Source organism: Psammomys obesus, unplaced genomic scaffold (assembly GCF_907164565.1).
Source record: "Psammomys obesus unplaced genomic scaffold, mPsaObe1.curated_primary_1811, whole genome shotgun sequence".
NCBI lineage: Eukaryota > Metazoa > Chordata > Mammalia > Rodentia > Muridae > Psammomys > Psammomys obesus.
In genome coordinates this window covers 538456-560484 of record NW_026585698.1, presented here as the reverse complement: position 1 = coordinate 560484, position 22029 = coordinate 538456, and the positions used below count along the sequence as shown (strand labels likewise).

At 49.4% G+C, this 22029-nt stretch overlaps 2 protein-coding genes and 1 long non-coding RNA gene across 4 annotated transcripts in view; 2 read left to right on the top strand and 1 right to left on the bottom strand.

Annotated features, from left to right (window-relative positions):
* Nucleotides 1-6996, top strand: part of Unc5b (unc-5 netrin receptor B) — a 67309-nt gene extending 60313 nt beyond the window's left edge. For both annotated transcript variants that reach the window (XM_055598872.1, XM_055598871.1), the window contains 4 exons: nt 212-361; nt 974-1138; nt 2146-2327; nt 4112-6996. In XM_055598872.1, the coding sequence (XP_055454847.1) occupies nt 212-361; nt 974-1138; nt 2146-2327; nt 4112-4277 (663 nt within the window). In that variant the 3' untranslated portion in view covers nt 4278-6996. The remainder of the gene's footprint in view (nt 1-211; nt 362-973; nt 1139-2145; nt 2328-4111) is intronic.
* A 1352-nt stretch (nt 6997-8348) lies between these two features.
* On the bottom strand, nt 8349-9923 carry LOC129670491 (uncharacterized). Its single transcript, XR_008719220.1, has 2 exons — nt 9720-9923; nt 8349-8941 (listed from the first exon to the last, which is right to left on the bottom strand). It is a non-coding gene; the product is annotated as an uncharacterized LOC129670491 (long non-coding RNA).
* Nucleotides 9924-18816: 8893 nt separating this feature from the next.
* The window catches only part of Slc29a3 (solute carrier family 29 member 3), a 34468-nt gene continuing 31255 nt past the window's right edge, over nt 18817-22029 (top strand). The window contains exons 1-2 of the mRNA XM_055598870.1: nt 18817-18881; nt 21017-21315. Coding sequence (XP_055454845.1) covers nt 18881; nt 21017-21315 — 300 coding nt within the window. The 5' untranslated portion in view covers nt 18817-18880. The remainder of the gene's footprint in view (nt 18882-21016; nt 21316-22029) is intronic.

The following is a 22029-nucleotide window of genomic DNA, read 5'->3' as shown; positions in this document are numbered from 1 at the left end:
TCTATCTATCTATCTATCTATCTATCTATCTATCTATCTATCTATCTATCTCCCACCCATTTTTCATTCATCCACTGGTGTACCTGCCCATCCATTCATCCAAAATACCTTCTTAACTAGATCATATGGGTCTGGCCCCAGACCACCGACTTGTAGTATAAAGGGCCCCAAGGCCAAGGGTAACAAGTCCCTTCCACTGGCCCACCCACAGGAGGTGTTGGAGCTGGAGCGGACTCTGGGTGGCTACTTGGTGGAGGAGCCCAAGCCTTTGCTCTTTAAGGACAGTTACCACAACCTGCGCCTCTCCCTCCATGACATCCCCCATGCCCATTGGAGGAGCAAGCTACTGGCCAAGTACCAGGTGAGCACTGGGGAGGGTTGGGATGGGAGATGAGAGAACACAGCTCAATCCTTTGTAGTGAAGCCCTGCTTCCCAGGTCTGTCTTTTCTGCTATCCCTGTCTCCCCACTCTACATTCTCCATGTTCCCAGCCAACCCTGAATTCTGTGCCACTGACAACCACATTCTCAGCCTCTTGCACCTCCTCACACACAAATGTTCATGCTCATCACCTCCACATTCCCCTCCAGGCCCTTTATAAATGCAAGTTGTTGGTCTGGGGCCAGTCCCATCTGAACAAATGCAAGCCCACAGACTGATTCTGGTCATCTAAGGTACTCAAATCCCTCTGCTCCATCTTGCAGCATATGCCACCATTAAGGGCCAAGGTGTTCCAGCTTGTGTATACATGCACATTCAAACTTCTGTCTTCCCTTCCCACACAGGCTCGGTTCTCAACTCTCTCCCAGAACCAAGATGTCAACACCACTTAGCTAGCTAGCTTTCCCTACTCTGAACATTTCACAGAGAGACTCGCATTGTCCCCAGAGGCCCAGCCCTCCCTAAGGCTGGTCCCTACCCACATCTCATGAATGCCCAGTCTCACCTGCAGCCCTGACTACCTCTCCTGCAGGAGATCCCCTTCTACCATGTCTGGAACGGCGGCCAGAAAGCCCTGCACTGCACTTTCACCCTGGAGAGGCACAGCCTGGCTTCCACTGAGTTCACCTGTAAGGTCTGCGTGCGGCAGGTGGAAGGGGAAGGCCAGATTTTCCAGCTGCACACCACACTGGCTGAGGTGAGGGTCAGTGATGCCCCAGGAGGCTGAGGCTTGGGCACACAAGCACCTCACTCCTCAGCATCTCCTGGAAAAACTCCTCTCCTTCACCTCCCAAGTCACAGCAGGGAGGGACCAGGATACCTTGAGTGAGCAAGGTATCCTGAGCACTGTTCATATGACATATATTACCATTCCAAGTTGTCATGCCCATGGGGAGAGAGTTATGATGGTCCTGTAATGGTCCCCATGTAGAAGGTAAGAGTCTCAAGGACTGGGGCTGTAGCTCACTTGGTAAAATCCTTATGTAGCACACAGGGTGCCTTTGGGTCCATCACCAAATAAGCCAGGCGTGATGCTACACACCTGTAATTCCAGCCCTTGGGATGAGGAGGCAGGAAGATCAGAAGAAATTCAAGATTGTCCTTAGCTACACTGTGAGGATAGCTTGGGTTACATGAGACCCCATCTCAAAAAACAAACAAACAAAAAACAGAAGGTCTTAGGAAGGGTAGTATCAATATATTATACATGGCCACTAAGCAAGGCTGTCTTTGAACCTGGTAAGGACTGGCCAGATTCTCCCAACCACTGAATGCAAACCGGGCCATAGATAAAGTGCAGAGCCCTTAGGTGACCAGCCTCATAGAAAGCACTCCACACAGGTCTCGAGGCAGCTCTGCCCCAGGCAGGTCACCTGACCTCTTAGACTGTTTTCTACTTATAGCAAAGCTGTCCTCATGGGCTAGGCCCTGGCTGTGACTCCTGGGGCATTCTATCCCAAGACTAAGTCAGCATGTGCCCATGACGAATCCCAAGCAAGATCACACCTGACATGAAGCATTGAGCAACCCTTGCCCTCCAAAAGTGGGCAGCTAGAGAAAACCCAGAGGAGACACTGATAAGTATAGGACCCAGGGCATCATGGGTACGAGGAAAGCACTCTATCAATTAAGCTACAGCCTCAGTTCTTGAGCCCCTATCCAGGCAGGGAGACTAGCACAGTAGCTATTTCACTATCCTTCCAGACACCCGCTGGCTCCCTGGATGCCCTGTGTTCTGCTCCAAGCAATGCTGTCACCACCCAACTGGGACCCTATGCTTTCAAGATACCACTGTCCATCCGCCAGAAGATCTGTAATAGCCTTGATGCTCCTAATTCACGGGGCAATGACTGGAGGCTGTTGGCACAGAAGCTATCCATGGACCGGTGAGTATCCCAAGCCATAATCACCTCCATTGTCCTGTCTTCAAGGTCTGACAGGGTAGTGGGATGCGTATCCCAGCAGAGCAAGGCCAGTTCCCAGCCCAGTTTCCCTTGTGCCATTGTCTGTGACAAATCCACAGCTGGGTTTGTATGCCCTGAGTCTGAGATCACTGTCCCTCTCAGAGATCTGGCCTGTGAACCAGGTGGGCTTTAAGTGATTGCCACCACTCTCTAAGCTCTGCTCTTCCACAGTGTGGGAAAATGCCTCCTTGACTATACCAGGGGCAGGCCCAGCCCTGACACTCGGTAGATGTGGTCATCATCAGGGCTGAATGCCAGATACGCATGGTAACTGTTAAATGGTCACTTACTAGAAATTCTTATCCACTGGCCTTGAGCAGGTATAAAGGTGGCTCAGTTAATTGCTTTCTTCATAAGCTTGAAGACCTGAGTCCACCTCCCAAGACCCATGGGAAAATAATGGGCGTGCAGACATACACTGATAATCCTAGCACTGGGGAGCTAGACAGGACGATCCCTGGCATTTGCTAGCAAGCCAGGATAGCTAAATAAATGAACTCCAGGCCAATAAGAAACCCTGTCTCAAATGAGGTGGATGGTATTCCTAAGAATGACTCATGAGATAATCTTCTGACCTATCCACACACACAGACACATGAACACACAGAGACTAAGAATTTTTAAAAAGACATCCAGTTACTAGTAATGGGAGGAGCTTACAGAGATGGCTACAGACTCTGCTCCAACCCTAGAGGGGCTTGTGCAGCAGGATCGGGTCCAGAACAAAAGTGAGTGTCAGCAAAGAGCGTGGAAGGTCTCTCAGGGTCCCAGCATCTGTTGGTGATGATGATGAACAAGATGAGGGTGCTTTGAGTGAGCCTGGGCCTCACCAGCATTGTGACAACTCTTCCTCACTGTGGAGTTTCCTCCTGCAGTTCAGAGGAGCAAAGATGGAGCTCAGGCCCACAGTTTCAGAGGCTTCGACTCCCGCATGGCTTTGGCCACTTCTATGCTGTGCATAGAAGCAAAGCTGACCATTGTGGCTGGAGGCTATGATGGAGCAGAGTCACTCCAGAAGCGGAATGGAAGGGCCAGGGCGAGACACGCCCCAGTGACCATTCTCCTCCCACTGTGCCCCATCTTCCCTAGGTCCACCCCTTGGCAACAGTCTATTTGGATGTCACATGTGTGTGTTTAGGATGTGTGTGTATGCAGCACGCTCTGCATGGAACATGTGCGGAGGTCAGAGGACAACCTCGGTGTGATGCTTCACCCTCCACTTGTTTTAAAACAGGGTCTCTTTGCTCTTCTGCCCTGTGTGCCAAGATAGCTAGCCAGGAGCTTCCAGGAACTCTCCTGTCTCTGCCTCCCATCTCCCCGAAGTGGAGTCCTCAAGGAACACTGGGATTGGAGACATTTGTGCTATGCATATGGCTTTCATGTTGGCTCCAGCGATGTGAACTCACTTTTACCTACAGAACTATCTTGCCAGCCCTTATTCAGATTCTGAGCCCCTCCATGGGTTTATCTGTTGGTGAAGGCAGACGCTCATGATGCAGGCACCTGCTCAGAGTCCCACCTCTAAACCTTGCTTGTAGGAGATTGGGAGATGGGATGAGCCCTAGACAGTGCACTGACTTGCGTAGGGCTGCATAGCCTACAACTGGGGGACATGGGGTTCAGACCCAAGGCTGTGAGTCTTCCCAACTCGCAGGGAAGCCTGTGATCACGTCAAGGAAGCCAACATTTCTCTTTCCTCTCAATAGGTACCTGAATTACTTCGCCACCAAAGCTAGTCCCACAGGCGTAATCTTAGACCTCTGGGAAGCTCGGCAGCAAGATGACGGGGACCTCAACAGCCTGGCCAGTGCCTTGGAGGAGATGGGCAAGAGCGAGATGCTGTTGGCTATGGCCACTGATGGGGACTGTTGAGTGCCTGTGACCAACAGGCCTGCAGGGACCAGTAGAAGACAGTGCAAGAAGGCCTGGCAGCCTCTCCATGGGGGTATCCAGCCTCTGCCATCCCTGGCTCACAGCTGGAATGGTCCCTCACCCACCCTCCCTGCCGCAACCTTCAGACCACCACCAGCCTTAGAAAATCTCTGTGCTCTACTGCCGAGAGGCCGGGATCCTCTGTCCCACTGTTTCCCTGGCTCACCCTGGGGTGTGCTGAGGCCTCCAGGGCAGCTGAAGGCCAGAGGCTTTTCCCCCACAACACTCCACCTTCAGTCCTGTGACTTTGGGGGCCACAGGTTTTAATTCTGTGTTCACAGCGTCCTCAGCTAGGAACCTCTCTCCTATCTCTGGTCCTTTGATAGGTTCAGATCAGACAAACTGCTTTCTACAAGTGAAAGAAAGAGAGAAAGAAAGAAAGAAAGAGAGAGAGAGAGAAAGAAAGAAAGAAAGAAAGAAAGAAAGAAAGAAAGAAAGAAAGAAAGAAAGAAAGAAAAGAAAAGAAAACAGGAGCTTCAGAAGTCTGTGACTCAGGCAATGAGAACGCAAAAAAAAAAAAAAAAAAAACACGTAAGGGAAGAGAAAAACCCAGTTTCTTAGGAAACGCAAATGATTTATTATCCAGATACTTGGATAGGTCCTTTTTAAGAAAAAAAGAAAAAGAAAAAAAAAAGGAAAGAAAGAAAAGAAAAAGACTTTTATTCTTGAGTGTGGTCAGGAGTAGGTATGCTTGTGATTTGGGCCATAGACGAGTGCATAGCCACATGTGTGCACAAGTGCGTGCAGGAATAGGTGTGATCAGTAAGAGACTGCACAGGGGAATGCTTTGCTCTGACAAGGCCTCAGTTTCCTCGGCTGTGCTGTTTTAGCCATGGCACTGAGTTCTAAAATTACAAGCAGAGGCTGGGGCCTGGCTGTTCTCCCACTCTCTAGAGCCCTGGGTAGATGCCCTTCTGTGTCCTTGGGTTTCGGAGAGTCAAAATGAGGCCCAGTCCAACTGTGACCCAGGGAGACTGTTCAGGTCAGTCTTACTCTGGTGATTCCTGGCCTAGAGATGTGGCCCAGAGGTAAGACTCTTACTGAGACGGAGGAGGTCCTCCAGGGATGGCTTTGTGTCTAGGCTGGCACTCGTCAGTCTACACCCCTGCACCTCTAGTCCTCAGTTTACCCGCTCATCCTCCTGCTGGGGTCAGGAGATTTGAAGGTAGCCATTTTAAGTAGATAGTTGTACCTGCTCTTGGCCACAGCCTGTTCTGGGATGTTCCACAGGGCCACAGGTGGAAGGGATGAATCCTTGTCCCGTTAGCCCACAGGCAGTGACAGAGACCAGGACCTCACTGTAGGCGCAGAGGTCCTATTGAAGGGGTATTGATTCCAGAGTCAGGCTTGCCCTAAAACTTCCCTGAACTGCCATTGAGACTAGCCTGGGCATGTCCTGAGCTTTAAAAGTTAGGGCCTCTGAGAAGGAGCAGGTTTCATGGTCACAGACCCAGCAAGCCCTGGTTTTCCTGCCGCCTCCCCTGAGGTGGGCCTCTGAGACTGAGACGGAAGTGTCCCTCAGCTCTTCCTGCCAAAGATGCCCATTCTTGTGGGCATAGTCTTGCTGGTCACCATTAGCCCATGTGCATAAGGGGCGACCAGGAACAAAGTTGTAGCTGTGCTTTGTGACTTCAGGCACATGACTGTGTTCTCCAGGCTTCAGTGTCCTTTTTATTCTGGGATGCTCCATGAGGCCGCTTGGGTTCCCACACTTTTCAGGGCTTCAAATGGGAATCAAGTAGGGAAAAGCTGATTATGGTCTGCATGTTCTCCTTTGCCCATCCTCAGAAACCTGCCTGTCTGGGCCCTGATGGGAGTACTCAGTGAGTGGGTCCCAGTTTACAGCTTGACTTTTAGAAGGTGCCAGCATCTGGGGCATAGAGGCTGCAGCTGGATCCTGGGGTAGGGCTCAATTGGACAGTTTGGTAGCAACAGCCTAGAGGGTGTCTGCCCACTCTGGGCTGAGCCGGGGCTGTTTGGGTTGGGTTTCCCACTCCTGCCTCCAGTGAGATGGAGCCTCCCCTTCCCATCCCTGACCAGCTTGGTGTTGCCCCCGGTTCTGCAGGGTATTTGTATGTCATCATGTGTGTGTGTGTGTGTGTGTGTGTGTGTGTGTGTGTGTGTGTGTGTACGCACGCAGACGCGCGTGTATACCTGTGCTTTTCAACGTGGCCACATCAGGACACCCCTCCCAGGACTCACACACCTGTCCCCCCACTTGTGGACATGGCCTCTGCCCAGACTTGTGCCACTGGAGGTGGGCATGCCTGTTTGCTGTCCCCAGTCACAGGGTCAGTCAGTGTATCTCCTATGTGCCTCTCCTGCCCTCTCTCAATGGGGCCCAGGCTTCTGAGCTCTGGGCAGACACCTCCTGAGGGATGGGAACCCTCCTCATCCCTGGATCTTCCAGGGCCCTCTGGTCCCCATCTTGAAGCTCCCAGGCATCTGAGTCAGCCCCTTCCACCTACCCTCAGAGGGGAGGTGGCTGGGAGCTTGGATGCAGGGGGGTGAATGTGGCTCTGTGTCTGTGGGGACAGCCCCAGCCCCACCCATTCTGTAAACAACCTGTAAATAGCCTTTAGCATTCCTCTTGTAAGGAGATTAATTTTTATGAAATAAATTATATTTCCTAGTCTAATAAAAAAATCCAGGTCCTGGTCTCATGTGTCTTTTAGTGTGTTGAGACTGACTGTCCTGTGTTTCCCATATTTCCACAGCAGTGCAGAGCCCCGACCTTTGATCCTGCTCAACAACCTCATCCCATAGAAGGGAAAATAGGTCAAGAGGGAAATGGGTTTCCTGACAGTTGCACAGCAAGTTAAGTCCCCTTGATCTCGCCTTGCTCACCAGCCAGGGCTTCAAGCACAGAGTATAGGTGGGAGGGAAGATGGAGTAAGATGGGTACCCATTTGCCTTCACACTCAGTAGGATGTGCCCCAACTGAGGCTGAGTGGTCAGCTGGATGCTGTACAGGTAGGACAAGAATGACAGGAGCACATTGGGAGTTTGTGGTTGGGGACCAGGCACAGCTCAGCGGTTTACACCGCAGACAAATACCACTGCTGAGAGGGTGGGTGCATCGTTCCCACACAGATGACAGACAGCATGCTGCAGGAGTCCCCCAGCTGGTGACCTGATCAACAGACCTGTGTCAGTTTTCCTGCAGATGGACAACTCTGGGTGGAGATGTGTACACTGCAATTTTCATGACTGACTATTTGAGCTGTTTCCCGTAACCCTGTGGATCTCAGGCCTCCATTTGCAAGTTGGGTCTGGTTGGCACTTCCTGGTTCCCAAGCTGTGTTGTCTCCAGTCTTTTTTGGTTTTTCAAGATAGGGCTTCTTGGGACTGGAGAGATGGCTCAGTGGTTAAGAGCACTGTCTGCTTTTCCAGAGGTCCTGAATTCAATTTTCAGCAACCACATGGTGGTTCACAACCATCTATACTGGGATCTGATGCCCTCTGCTGGCATGCATGTGTTCATGCAGCTAGAGCACTCATGCATAAAATAAATAAATCTTTTAAAAAAGAAAAGACAGGGTTTCTCTGTGTAGCCTTTACCTCCCTGAGTGCTGGGATTACTGGCGTGTGACACTACGCCTAGCTCAGTCTCTGGGGTTTTTAGTGAAAGTCCTTGGTCCGGTTATGGAGGATCACAATGCCCACCACACGGTTAAGGGTCTGAAACTTATGTTAATACAGGGTAACTCCAGCCATGAGTCTTCTAAGCCTCAAAGGTGAGGCTCCTATGGGCCTTGCCAGCTCTAGTTCCCCAGCAGCTGTGGCTGGCTCTAGGGCCATCTTTTAGTGTGGAGAGCAAGCAAGGCCGGTCTGAGGCGAGAAGTTACCAAAGCAAAGGGGAGTCCGTGGGTCCTCTGGGTGTCCATGGTCTAATAGGGAGCAGGCACATAGTGTGTGCACACGCACCCACTTGGCCTGCTCTCACTACCTGGGCAGCCAAGACCTCAGACAGCCACGTTCGTTCCTGCTCCGGAGTGAAAGTCTTTGGTCTGGAAATTCAAGAGGAATTTATTATCTGGCAGGCAGGTGGACATATCCTGGGGGCACAGGGAGTGAGCCCCAACCCACCATTAACTCTACGTCACAGAAGCTGGCCTCAGAACTTGATACCTAGACTGAGGCTAAAGCCGTCGTGCCTCTGGAAACAAGGGAAACAGCAGTAGCATGTCCAGGAGATGAGTGGCAGCAGGTCTTTCTCTCTTAGCAGCCGGGCTCCACCTTGGCAAAACTGCAACAGATGCTCATCTCTATGGTCTCCGCCACCAAGCCCCAGTAGACCAGAGGCGGTAGGGCTTGGTATGGACTTCAGCCTGAAGGAGAGGTTCTCCGGCCTCCTGGAACACCTGGCCCTGGGTACTCAGGCTAAGTCACTTCCGGCCAACTCGCCACAGGAACAATAAAAACCTAACCACCAGATGGCGCCCTAAGGCCGATACAGTTCGAACAAGAAGGCTCTGTTGCTCAAAAGCTCCACCGTGCCTGATGTTTATGACAGCCACCCAGGGACCCTGGCCTGCTTTTTGTTGTTGTTTCTTGTTTGTTTGTTGTTTTTTAAAGGCAGCTCAGGCGCGCCATCCTCTGGTCTGAAATGGAAATAGTAGCGAGACTTAGAGCTGTAGAACAGAAATCAACATTGGAAGCAAATGGTGGAGAATTAACATTCATAAAATGAAAAGAAAACCAACTTGAAATTCCAGACTCTGGGAAAAGGGTGTTTTTTTTTTTTTTTTTTTTTTTTTTTTTTTTTTTTTTTTTTTTTTTTGTTTTTTTTTTTTTTTTTTTTTTTTTTTTTTTTTTTTTTTTTTTTTTTTAATGTATTTAGGGGCTGGAGAGATGGCTCAGTGGTTAAGAGCACTGACTGCTCTTCCAGAGGACCTGGGTTCAATACCTAGCACCCACATGGCAGCTCACAATTGTCTTTAATTCCACAGACATACATGCAGGCAAAACACCAATGCACATAAAGTTTAAAAATGATAAATTATATTTTAAAAGATTCTTAAAAAAATAAATGTGTATACATGTATAGTATCAACGTGTCTGAGAGAGAGAGCACACACCGCATGTGTAGGTCAGAGGACAGCTTTTTGGAGCTGTTCTCTCCATTCACCTCCTACGCAGGTTCGCAAACTTCCCCCTGCGTTATCTGCGGACCCTGGAAGCTAGCCTTCTAAAGGCTAACAGACTGCCCTGATAGAAACAGAAATGCTTGCCGGTGGAGACAGGCGGGGGAGGGCTGGATAAGGGCCAGTGGGAAGTGCACCGCATAGAAACACCAGCGGCTGGGACAACCCGAAAAGGAGCCTCACGCGAGTCCTCAAATACCGTAGCGTTAAACGGCAACAGAGCGCTGACACAGACCTGGCAGAGGTGGTAGCACTGAAGTGTTTTGGGATCTCTAATAACAGTTTCTCAGTTTGCTGAAAATTCCTTCCAAAATGACCTGGCCGTGTAATCGCAGCACGTGAGGATTTAGAGTTCGAAGCCATTCTTGGCCATGTCTTGAGTTGGAGGTCTGTTAGAAGACCCTACTGTTTAAGATCGCAGTCCTGCCCTGCCAGGACAGCTCTGCGCAGCTTGAGGTGGAATCGCCCCACTCTGGCTCACGCGACTCCACTTCCGGATCCGCCCGCACATTCCGAGTCTGCCTTCCTTTCCCTGTCTACTTTCCGGGGTTTGGGCACTCAGAGAAATGCAACCCTCCCACAGGGACGGTTGCCTCAGCCAGGGACCAGCGCACTGCCAAGGCACACGCACGGGATGGAGAGGAACCTGCCCAGCGGGCACCGACGCTGGGGAGCGGGTGGTGTCGGGGGGCGGGGTGGGCCTTTCCCTCCCCAGGCCACACGTGGTGGGCCCCTGAGCGGTAAGGGCCCGCCAGACCGTGGACACAATTCCTTTAGGCAGACTGACTGCAGATCTTTGTTGCCTGGCAGCTCAGCTGAAACAGAGCTGCAAAACCTGAATTACAAGAACGATGGGCGGAGTTTTGCTGCTACAGCCTAAGATGCAACTCACCCAAAACTTAGAATTTTCATGCTTCTTTGAATTTTGTTTAAATGTTTCTTTTTCCCTAATAACAGGAATAACTAAAAGAAAATTTGTTTAAGTGTTTGTGCTCTCCTAGCAACAAAAATAACTATTCTTTTTTGTTTAAATGTTTGCTTTTTCCTAATAACAGAAATAACAAAAATGTTGTTTAGTGTCTACGGCATTTTTCTACAATATAGATTTCAATACAGATTACAAACAATGACAATGCTGACATGCCTACAATTTATCTCCTTTTATAAACAGAAAATTATCTTATATTTCAGAGAATCATCTTGGATCCACTGCTCATAGGTCAAACCGACTACACCAACAACTATATGAAACTAACATTTTAACATTTCCTTTTTATTTTCCAATATATCTAATGTGTTATCACAATATAAAATCACTACAAAAATTAATTAGGAGATCTATTTTCCCTCTTTTATTTTTTTTATTATTTTAGTCTTCAATTAATAGAGATAAGACCATTTACTCAAGCCAGTTTATTTTTCACAAACTGTTACTGTCTATTCTAGAAAAAAAAATTGTATATTGCCATCATGTCATTTCTAATAATAACACACCCTAGTCGTCAACAATCTCCAAACTAATGTATTTCCTTTGTAAAAGCGAAATTAATCCCAGGGACTTAGTTTCTAACACTTCCGTGTCTTGTGTAATCAATTTTCTTCTTCTGGTGTAAAGGAAAAATAACCTCTGCATAAACATCCCTGCCAGGGTTCCGCACCCCCCCCCCCGCTATTTCACAGGCCCATCTCCTCCCTGGACCTTGGACCTGATGGGACCGTGGGAACAGCCATTGTCCAGACATACCAACTGGCTGGAGACTTTAGGGACAACCTTGACCATCCCCAACATCCCTGAATCCCTCCATTGACAGATGAACTCTCTTGCTTGGATTATGTTTCAAAACAGAAGAGCACTAGACCTAATAACTGCCTAAATGGGGGGGCGGGGATTTGCATGGTTTTGCATGGTATGTTGCTTTTGTGTGAATGAGTCAAATGTTGTTAAGACTAACGTTAAAACCCTCAAAAAAACTTGTAGTAACCTGCTCTCGAGATTTCAACCCACTAAATAATTAAATTGGTTCAATAAACCCTTGTTGTCCTAGCTTCTACCCCTTACTAGCCCCCTATTTATGTTATGTTTTGTTTTGATGCTTGCTCCTTGCCTCAGGCTCTGGAAAACTATGATGATACTTCTCCCTTATAAAATAAAACAAGGGTGATGTTGGAAGACCCTGATATTTAAGGTCACAGACCTGCCGTTTCGAGACAGCTCTCCTGAGCTTGGCACAGAAGAGAGGACTCCCTTTTCCAGCAGGGGGATTGTTCCTTCTGTGTGGAGTCATTTGAAGAATGTCTCTAAGCAGGACCCTAGCCCCTGAAGGAAGTCACACATCACATGGCCAAAATGCAGGTTCAATTTCCTTTTTCCTGATAAGAACCTGCCTGACAAGAATCTGGAATTCCTGGTATATAAATAAAGCAGGCACATCAAGCCTTAGCCAATAATCTAGGCCTATCCTGGAAACCCTCCACCCACTCCCCAAGAACTATATGGCCTTTGTTCACCCTGAATAAAGCTGAGCTGTCTCCCTGAAGCTGGTCCTGGAAGTCACTTCATCATACACAAGAGCATTCAAACCCTGTTCCCTCCCTCACCTCTGCTCCCCACCCCCTCATGCCTTATGATCCCCAGGGGGAAGGGAGGGTCACAGAGGTCAGCCTCCAGATAATCCACCTTGGATAATTCCTGAGTCACAAAAAGATGCTCACCCTCAGAGACATCACCATAATGCAACAAAGCCCATGAAGTCACAGCAAGAAGCTGCTTGTGCTGTGGTCAGGGACTCCAGCTCAGGTCCCAAGGACAGCCAGCACCACCAGTCAGACACACAAACAGGTAAGGGAGGCAATTGGAAGCTCAGCCTTTGAACCTCCCTGGTGATGCTGCAGAAACCACAGGGCAGAGACTGTTGTGCAGCCTACACGCCACCGCGCTATGATAAGCACTATGCACCGCAGCTTGTAGAAGGCGTTCACTTTAAGCTTTAGCGAGCAGAAGAGAAGGCCTTCTGCGGTACAGGTAGTGCTCAGTTTTGTGATGGTTAATATCGAGTCTCATCTTGACAGATGAGACAAGTGTGTGGGCTGTTTGTGAAGGCTCATCGAGACTAATCGAAGCGAAGGAAGGCCAGCAGAATATGGTTAGCACTGTCTCATGAACTGGGGTCTCTGGCCAGGCAGCATTCATTTCACTCTGCCCCTGATCAGGCATGCCGTATGACCAACTGCCTCACACTTATCCTGCCATGATGGACTGTGAGCCATAAAACTGTGAGCCAAGAAAGGCCCTCCAGTAAGTTCCTTCTGCCCAGTACTTTTTGTTTGTTTGTTTGGCTTGGTTTTTTTCAAGACAGGGTTTCTCTGTGTAGCCTTGGTTATCCTGGACTTGCTTTGTAGACTAGGCTGGCCTCTAACTCACAGATCCACCTGCCTCTGCCTCCCTAGTGCTGGGATTACCGGTGTGTACCACCGTGTCCCGCTTGCCCAGTATCTTGGCACAGCTTATCTTAGCACAGGCTGCTTGCCAGGATGTGGGTGGTGTGGTTGTTATCATGTGCACTCATTCACATACAGATCTCTATGTGAATTATAATTCCATGGGAAGCTGGAGCATGAGAGACCAGAAAGCAACATAGGGGATGGGATGGAGAGTGTGAGAAAGAGAAAGGTCAGTGGGTCCAGGAGGCTTGAGGAAAAAAAAAATGGGGTGGGGTAAGGGAGTGGGCCCTTGGGAGAGCAGCAGAGGACCAGACTAAGGAGGCAGTGATAGGGGAACTTTCTCATTGCAAATGCAGAATGCAGAATTGGGAATGGATGAACACCCCTAGTTGGTCATTTTGATCTTTTCTGTAAAGTGGGGCAGAGGGCAGACCGTTCCAGTGGGATGTGGTTCTGGAGCTTGAAGCAGGTGAAGGAGAAGCTGTGGTGTGTGGGGGATGCTAGGAAGACCTGGCTTGGCCTGGTGGTCGTGGATTCTAGTGGATCCACACAACTGCTGGTGGCTCTCCAGAGACACTCTTAAACTGGGTCGAAGTGAGCTGCCCAGGGCACCAGGAAAGCAGAGATAGGGGTGTTTATGGTGTTATTAAGACCTTGGTTTCTAAGCAGACTCAGGTTAAAAGTAAAGGGGTATCCCACCTGTGGAGCAGGGACAGAGGTCTTAAGAACCAGATGCCCCTAAAGGTCAGAACTTTCGAGGGAGCTGATGAACCAGCACATATTAAGCAGAGGTGACTGTGAGGGATTTGGATTAGAACTAGTTATTGTAGCAATATTAGAAGTGCAAGTGTCCTGTCAGGGACCTCTGCAACCCTGAAGAAAATCAGATTGGTGAGCCTAAACCAGGAGCTTTGCAGTGGCAGGAAATGACCACAAGATGGCAGCATCTACCGGTACACCATGATGGACACGCTTGAGTCAGCCAGGCTTACTCCCAAGAAGGTACTCCCTGCACCTGAGGGAAGGCGGATGGAGCAGGTGGGAAGACCCTGTCCTTTTTGTTTTGTTTTTAGGACAAGGAAAGCTTTGAAAATGTATACACAATTTCTTTTGTGAACTTAAAATTTTAATAATTTTATTAATTTTTTAAACAATTTTATAGACTGTATTTGATCATATTCCCCCTCAATTCTCACCCCCCCCCCAGCTTCACTCCAACTTCCTGTCTAACCAACTTGTACTCTCTGGCTCCTGTGTGCTCTTGTGTGTGTGTGTGTGTGTGTGTGTGTGTGTGTGTGTGTGTGTGTGTGACAGAGAGAGAGAGAGAGAGAGAGAGAGAGAGAGAGAGAGAGAGATTGATTTGTGTTGTATAAATTCTCCTGGGTGTGTTGCCTGCCCTGGAGAGTGATCAACCTACCAGGGGTCACACTCTTAAAGAAAACTGACTCTTCCTCTCCTAGCAGCTATCAAATGGCAATAGCTCTTCCCATAGGGGTGGAACTTCCTGCCTGCCTACCCCCTCCATGCTGGGATTTTGTCTGGCTTAAGTTTGCTCAGGTCTTATGCATGCTATCATAACCCCTGTGAGTTCCTATGTGCAGCTCCCTGTTGTGCCCCCAAACAGTGTGTCCTCACAGTCATTCACTACCTCTGACTTTTATAATAGTCCCACCTCTTTCAGTGATCTTTCTCAGAGGGAAGGGTGTGATACAGACTTCCCACTGTCTCTTATTCTCTGCATTGACCGGTTGTGGGAAGAGACCATACAGCTGAAAAACAAAGCAAAACAAAACAGAGACTCTATGTGTAATGATCACTGTTCATTGTTAACTGCACAGAAATTAGAATCCTAGCAAGTGGGCCTCTGGCCATGTTTGTGATGCATTATTTAACCACACTCATTGAAGTGCCCACTATGAGCAGCACCATTCCTTACCCAGGGAAATCTTGAACTGTATAAAGATGGAGAAAGCAGGCTGAGCACAAGCCTGCATACTTGCATGTCTCTCTGCTGACTTCAGATGTAATGCAATGTGCTGCTTCATGCTCATGCTGCCTTGACTTTCCTGCAGAATGGACAGTAAGAGGACCTGTGAGCTAAAACAAGCCCTTTCTCCCTCAAGGTGCTTTTGCCCAAAGTGTTTTAGCACAAGAACAGAAAAGTAAATTAAGAGATCTGGCAAGAACAGAAAAAGGAGAGCTTGTAGACCTCCAGTCTTGGTAGATGAGGGACCAAATACTTTTTCATGGGCCCACTCAACCTTTCCATCACTGCCTCTATGGGTTAGTTTTTGTTAACTTGAAACAAGCTAGAGTCATCTGGGAAAAGGGAACCTGAGCTGAGAAAATTCCTCCATTAGACTGGCTTGTAGTCTATGGAGCATTTTCTCGATTAATGGTTGGTCCACTGGGGACAATACCATGCCTTGTAGGTGGTCTTGGGTTGTATTAAAAGCAAGCTGAGCAAACCAGAAGGCAACTCCTGCTTCCAGAAGTTCCTGCCTCTTGAGTTTCTGCCCTGGCTTTCCTTCGTACAGACTGTGTGACTGGGCCTGTAAGCCATTCTTTCACAAATTGTTTTTGGTCCTGGTGTTTATCACAGCAATAGAAAGTAAACTAAGACAGTCTCCTGCATTCCCCTCTGTGCTGGCTAGTTTTATGTCAACTTGGCATAAGCTAGAGTTATCTGAAAGAAGGGAGTCTCGATTGAGAAAAGGCCTCCAAAAGATCCAGTCCTGAGGCATTTTTAAAATTAATGATTGATTAATTATTTGTGTGGGCTGGTGGTCCTCTGTTCCATAAGAAAGCAGGCTGAGCAAGTCATGAGGAGCAAGCCAGTTAGCAGCACCCCTCCATGGCTCAGCATCAGCTCCTGTCTCCTGGTTCCTGCCCTGGTTCAGTTCTTGTCACGACTTCCTTGATGAACTGTGATGTGGAAGCCTAAGCCAAACAAGCCATTTCCTCCCCAGGTCGCTCTGGTCATGGTGTTTCATGGTTTGTCACAGTGATAACCCTAAGACACCCCGCTCTCCTCTTCTCATCTTTCTCCTCCTCTTCCCTTTTCCTCAGGCAAGTAAGAACAAAGAGGCCAGAATGTTACAAATTTATCCCTTGGTCTGACAATACTTGTGCCTCAGTAGCAACTGTCATAGTCACTCCTCAGCTGCAATGTCCAAGGTACCCCAGCTTCACCCCAGGAGTGTAAGCCCTCAGAGCAGAAACTATGGCTACCCTATGCACAGACACTAATGGGGCAAGGACAGGCTATCCCAAACTAGGACAGCAGACCAGAACCAGCCACACCAAATAATGCCCTTTCCCAATAAGGGTTACTTTGAGAAGCTGAAGACACATGGCATACTGGATAGTTTTATGTCAACTTGACACAAGCTACAGTCATCTGAGAAAGGGGAGCCCCAATTGAGAAAATGCCTACATAAGATTAGGTTGTAGGCAAGCCTGTGGGGTATTTTCTCAATTAGTAAATGATGGGGAAGGCCCAGCCCACTGTGGGTGGTGCTATCCCTAGGCTGCTGGGTCCTACAAGAAAGCTGGCTGAGCAAGCCAGTAAGCAGTGCCCCTCTGTAGCCTCTGTATCAGCTCCTGCCTCCAGGTTCCTGCCCTGCTTGAGTTCTTGTCCTGACTTCCTTGTCAATGAACTGTGATGTGGAAGTGCAAGCCAAATAAACCCTTTTCCCTCTACAGGTTGCTTTGGTGATGGTGTTTCATCACAGCAATAGTAACTCTCCTTAAGACACATGGTAAGAAAAGCTGCCCTTTGGCAGCTGTAAAGAAGCCTCTGTGTGGAAGAGTATCCCTCGCCATTCTCAGTGGGCTGGTTAGTTTTTGTCAACTTGATACAAACCCAAAAAGATCTGTAGAGAGGGGCTCTGTTGAGGGATGGCCACCGTCAGATTGGCTTGCCGGGCATTTTCTTGATTAATGATTGATGTGGGGAGCCCAGTCCACTCTGGGCGGGGCCACCCCTGGCAGATGGTTTTCAGTTGTATAAGAAAGAAGACTGCACAAGGCAGTGGTGGCATATGCCTTTAATCCCAGCACTCAGGAGTCATAGGAAGATGGAACTCTGAGTTCAAGGCCAGCCTGGTTTACAGAGTTACAGGACAGTCAAGGCTACACAGAGAAACTCTGTCTTGAAAAACCACACACACACACACAGAGAGAGAGAGAGAGAGAGAGAGAGACAGACAGACAGACAGAGAGAGACTGAGCAAGCTACTGAGAGCAAGTCCTGTAAGCCTCAGTTTCTTCCTGGTGTCTGCTTTAGTTCTTGCTTCCAGCTTCTTGTCTTTAGTTTCTGCTCTGATTCCCCTCATTGAAGCTCTGAGATGAAATTAACCCCTCCCCCCTCAAGTTGGTTTTACTCAGCGCTTTATTACAGCAGATGACACAGGGAGATAAGGAGAACTGCTCAGGCTACCCTCTTGTTTGCTGGCTTTTTCTGATGCCAACCTGCCCTTGTCCACTCTGTGCCCTCTAGAGGATATGCCCAGAGTCTGGAGCATGCTAGCTTCTGCTCTACCACAGAGCCACATTCCAGTTCCCACTTCTTCACTTGCAGTTGAGGATGGTATTTAAGCCTGAAGATAAATATTTTTGAGACATACTAATTTTTTGAACCTCACTCGTGTGTGTATGTGTGATTGTGTGTGTGTGTGTGTGTGTATGAGTGGGTATGTGTGTACATGTGTGTATGTGAGTATGCATGTGTGATGTGTGTATATACGTGTATATTTGTGTGTGTGCATGGGCGCATATATATAGATGAGTGTTCATGTAAGTGTGCGTGTGTGTATGTGAGTATGCATGTGTATGTGTCTGTGCTGCACATTATTAAAGGCCTATTGTTTTTTGTCTGTCTTTGGGGTTAGGGATCCTTTGCCAAGTAGGAACCATGAAGCATAGAGAAAATTCTGGTCCCCCCTCCCCCACATACACACACTTATTAAAAGACCCCTGTTTGGCCCACTAAACTCAGGCTCCAGTGGGACTGGCCCACACCAGCCTTGCTTATGCTCACCCTTTCTCTGGTCTAGACCAGGACAGCAGCCAACTCCTTTCCTCAGATGATCTGTAAGGCGACCACAGACATGTACCCCACCTTCTCAGCCCTGCCAGGCTCTCAAGCAGCCTGGGGTGGCATCAAGCTCACTGTGTAGTTGACGTGGGCCTGAACCCCAGATCCTCTCAAGTGCGGTGGTAGTGAGCCTCTCCATGTCCACGCCCCCTGCAGGGCAGTGGAGGAAGAGTCTTGCTCCAGGTCGCCCAGCTGGTGAGGGCTTGGGTGGAAAGAGCACCCGGAAGACTTTTGTCACTCTGGTGAGTTTCCTTCGGTTCCCCACTTTTTTTTTTCTTCAAAAAGAAAACAAAGCAAACCAAAGCAGGTCTGCTCCTTAGGTCTCACTCTGCCGTGTTCTCTTCTGCAGGTTTGGCATCTGGATTGCCCCTTCACACGCCCACCTGCACTGAGCCCACGAGTTGGCCTCGCTCGCACTACCACTACCACCAAATAGCTCTCTACCACCTAGGCTGGGAGGCCAAGGTCATCCTTGAGGGGTGCATCCTGCTCTGGAAGTATTGGCGGGATCAGAGAGTGGTGGAGCACCCCAGGGAATGAGGCTTGGGGAAGAGAACTCTCCCAGCGCTCCGGCGGTAAGTAATAACAGGGAGGCGGGGTAGGAACTGGCCCCAGCCTCACTTCCTGCATGCACTTTGCGAATGGACGTCTGCAGTTGCTGCTGTGCGCCAGGCGGGGGCGTGTGTTTTGTGGGGAGGCCTGGTAGGAGGTGTCAACAAACCCGGAAGCGCTGGGCGGGGCGGGGAAAGCTGAGAAGGGGGCGGGGCTGGGAGGGCAAGGGCGGAGCCCGGCCTGGCTGAGCCCCAGCCGCAGTGGCCCGGAGCCCCGGACCTGGTGGAGGTAGCAGCGGCATCGACAGTAAGTGCGGGCGCGGTGGCCCCCATGCTTGGCTGGGTCTCCCCCTCCTGAGGCTGACCCTGGCCTCTCCGCCTCGCTTTCTGGTCCTGCTCTAGGGACAGGACAGCTCGAAGGATCCAGAAGGCTTTGCGGGTCCAGATCCGGTGCCACAGCTGTCTCTGCGGAGAGGACTTGCCGCAGCAGCCTACTGTCAGGCTGGCTCTTCATCCCCGGTCCGCGCCAGTGAGGCACAAGGACTGGTCAGGCATCTTCTCAGTCCCCAGCCTCCCACCCTTTCCAGCTCCGACTGGCCCTTAACCCAGCACTCCAGGAAGGGGCAGGGGCAGCCTGGCCTGGGGAAGCTCTCTCCTACTTTCTTTGTCTTTCTCTATTCATCCAAAGCCACAGCTACCTTTTATAAAGAGTAATAAGGCTTCGCTCAGTCCGTTGCACCGCCCGTGACCCAGTTAGAAAGGATCCCTGGCGACTTTAGATGCTTGGTCAAGGCTGAATGGTCCTTGATGAATAGACACAGCAGCTGAGAAGGGGCTCCTGCCCTGTGTGGGTCTGGGTGACCCACGCTGGGCCCTGCACCCAGCCTCCTAGCCTGAACATCTGGGAACAGCTCCTTGCCAGTTCTCTGGTGACCTCTGTGGTTCATGGTTATCTTTTATATTTAAAAAAAAAAAAATTAAGTGTATATATGTGTGCCTTTGTGTGGGTATGTGCAAGTTTTTTTCAGGTGCCCGAAGATACTATAAGAGGGCATTGAATCCCCTAGAGCTGGAGTTACAGGTATTTTCGATACTTGCCTTGGGTGCTGGGAACTGAATTCAGGTCCTTTGAAAGAACAGCAAGTGCTCTTAACTGATGAGACATCTATCCAGCTCCTGTTACATTTTTTTTCAATAATAATTTTAAGCGTGCGTGCATACCTCCATCATGCCCTGTCTGGCTAGATGGTCATCTTTGGTTTTCATGTGAGTTAAGGGTATTGAGGGGGCCCTGCTCAGCCAGACAGAACACTGTAGGACTTGCTGCCTGCCTATTCTGTGGCACAGCTGCCGCAGTAGTCTGGGGTGATGTCTGGGCCTTGCAGTATTCATTCAGCAGAGCTGATGAGGATCAGTCCCCTTGGGGCTTCTCTGCTCATAGCTTCTTGCTGCGGGATGCCTTCAAGAGGGAGATCTGCAGGGATTTGGAACCGGCAGACAGAATCACATTCCCAGTCTATCCCTGGGGGATGGGGAAGGGGAATCCCTAGTAGGCCCCAGACAGCTTGATTGTATTATTTCATGCCACAGTGACCTAGACAAGTGGCTTGATTTTTCTCATTATTTTATTTCTTTATTTCTTTTTGTTGTGGCCTGATCTTTCTGAGCCTCAGATTTCTCATCTGTGGTTAGTTCCTAACACCTGGCTGTTGTGGCTCAGGCACTGGATGTAACTGTGGTATTGAAGTACTCCAGTTGTTTCTTTGTGAGGTAGGGTCTCTCTTAGTCCAGGTTAGCTCTTGGACACTCTGTGTAGCAGAGGCTGACCTTGAATACTGATCTTCCTGCCTCTACCTCCAGAGTACTACTGGATTACAGGTACACACAAGCCTAACTGGCCTAACTTGATTGAACAGCTAACACACACTGTTCATATTCAAAAGGCACAAAAATAAGAATTAGTAGTGAAACTACCTCACTATCCCAGCCTCCTTCCAAAGACACCCACTGTTGGAAGACCCCTGTGTGTCTTCCAAAATACATTGAGCACAAAAGTATGTGTGTTTCCTGCTACTTCACACAAATAGTCCCTTGCCCATCAAGGGTTGTGATTCCTAAGTAACTGCATTAGCCCAGGCTTTCCCTTCTTCACTGCTTGCTTCAGTCCACACCTGCAGTGATACTCACACTTCCTGCCCCATACTTATGCGTTGCCTCTGTTGTCCTTGCAGAATGGAGATGACCTCTGAGGTCCCTAAGTTCTGATAGCCTGTCTTTATTCTAGTTTGATTTTTGTCTTTCTTCCTAATCCTGAAACCCTCCAACCAGACTTTGGGGACAAGGTAGACCCAGCATGGACTAGAGGTTTCTTCTAGTATTAGTCAGTCCCCAGCCTTGATGCCTGCTCACCTGCCCTGTCTGTGTCTTTCTCTTCTCCAACAGTGGCCTTTGATTCTGAGGACAATGTGTACCACAGCTCAAATGCTATCTACAGAGCCTCAAGCAGTCCTCAAAAAGCTGACCAGGAAGCCCTGCTGGGGAAACAACTAGACTACCCAGCCCCCGGCCTGCAGAGGCCAGAGGACAGATTTAATGGTGCCTACATCATCTTCTTCAGCCTGGGGATTGGGGGCCTACTGCCCTGGAACTTTTTTGTCACTGCCAAGGAGTACTGGGCATTTAAACTCCGCAACTGCTCCAGCCTGGCCTCGGGGAAGGACTCTGAGGACACAGACATCCTGGTAAGAGCTGTTTCCCTCATAGAAGGAGCAGGCAGTGTGGAGCCAGGCCATCTTTAGGGGTCCTGGAGGGAGGGCTTTTATATGCTGAGAACGTGGGTGTTGATGCAGAGGCTGTGTGGGCGCTGGGCCCTCAGCCCTGTATTATATGGTACTCAGGCTGAATCTCATTCCTCCTGAGGCCATTGTCTGCGGGAGGAGGATGAGCATGAGGGTTCTCTGCGCTGTGCGACGGTGCATGCAAGAACACAGAATCCTTGCCCCCAGAAATCTGAAGGTGTGACTCTAGCAGCTGTAAAACTCCAAGCAGCTGTGGCTGAAGCAAGGGCAGGTCATTTCCCGTCACGTCCAACTTTGGGCAGGCGGGTTGCTTCACCACATGTGGTTCTCACGCCCAAGGTCACCTCATTGTCCAAGGTGGCTGCTGAAGCTCCAGCTGTTATGGCTTCTGGAGGAAGGGGAAGGACAATGCCTGTTGCTTGTAAGGACACTTCCTAGAGGTTGCACCATCCTTCTCTTCACATCAATCATGTGACTCTATCAGCTACAGAGAAGGCTGGGAAATGTAGTCTTTTTGTGTGTCCTGGAGCTTAAAACCAAGGCTTTACACATGTTAACATGTCCTGGACATACCTCACACACATATACACACCACACATATACACACACATGCCACACACAGCACACACACATATATACACACATCACACCACACAC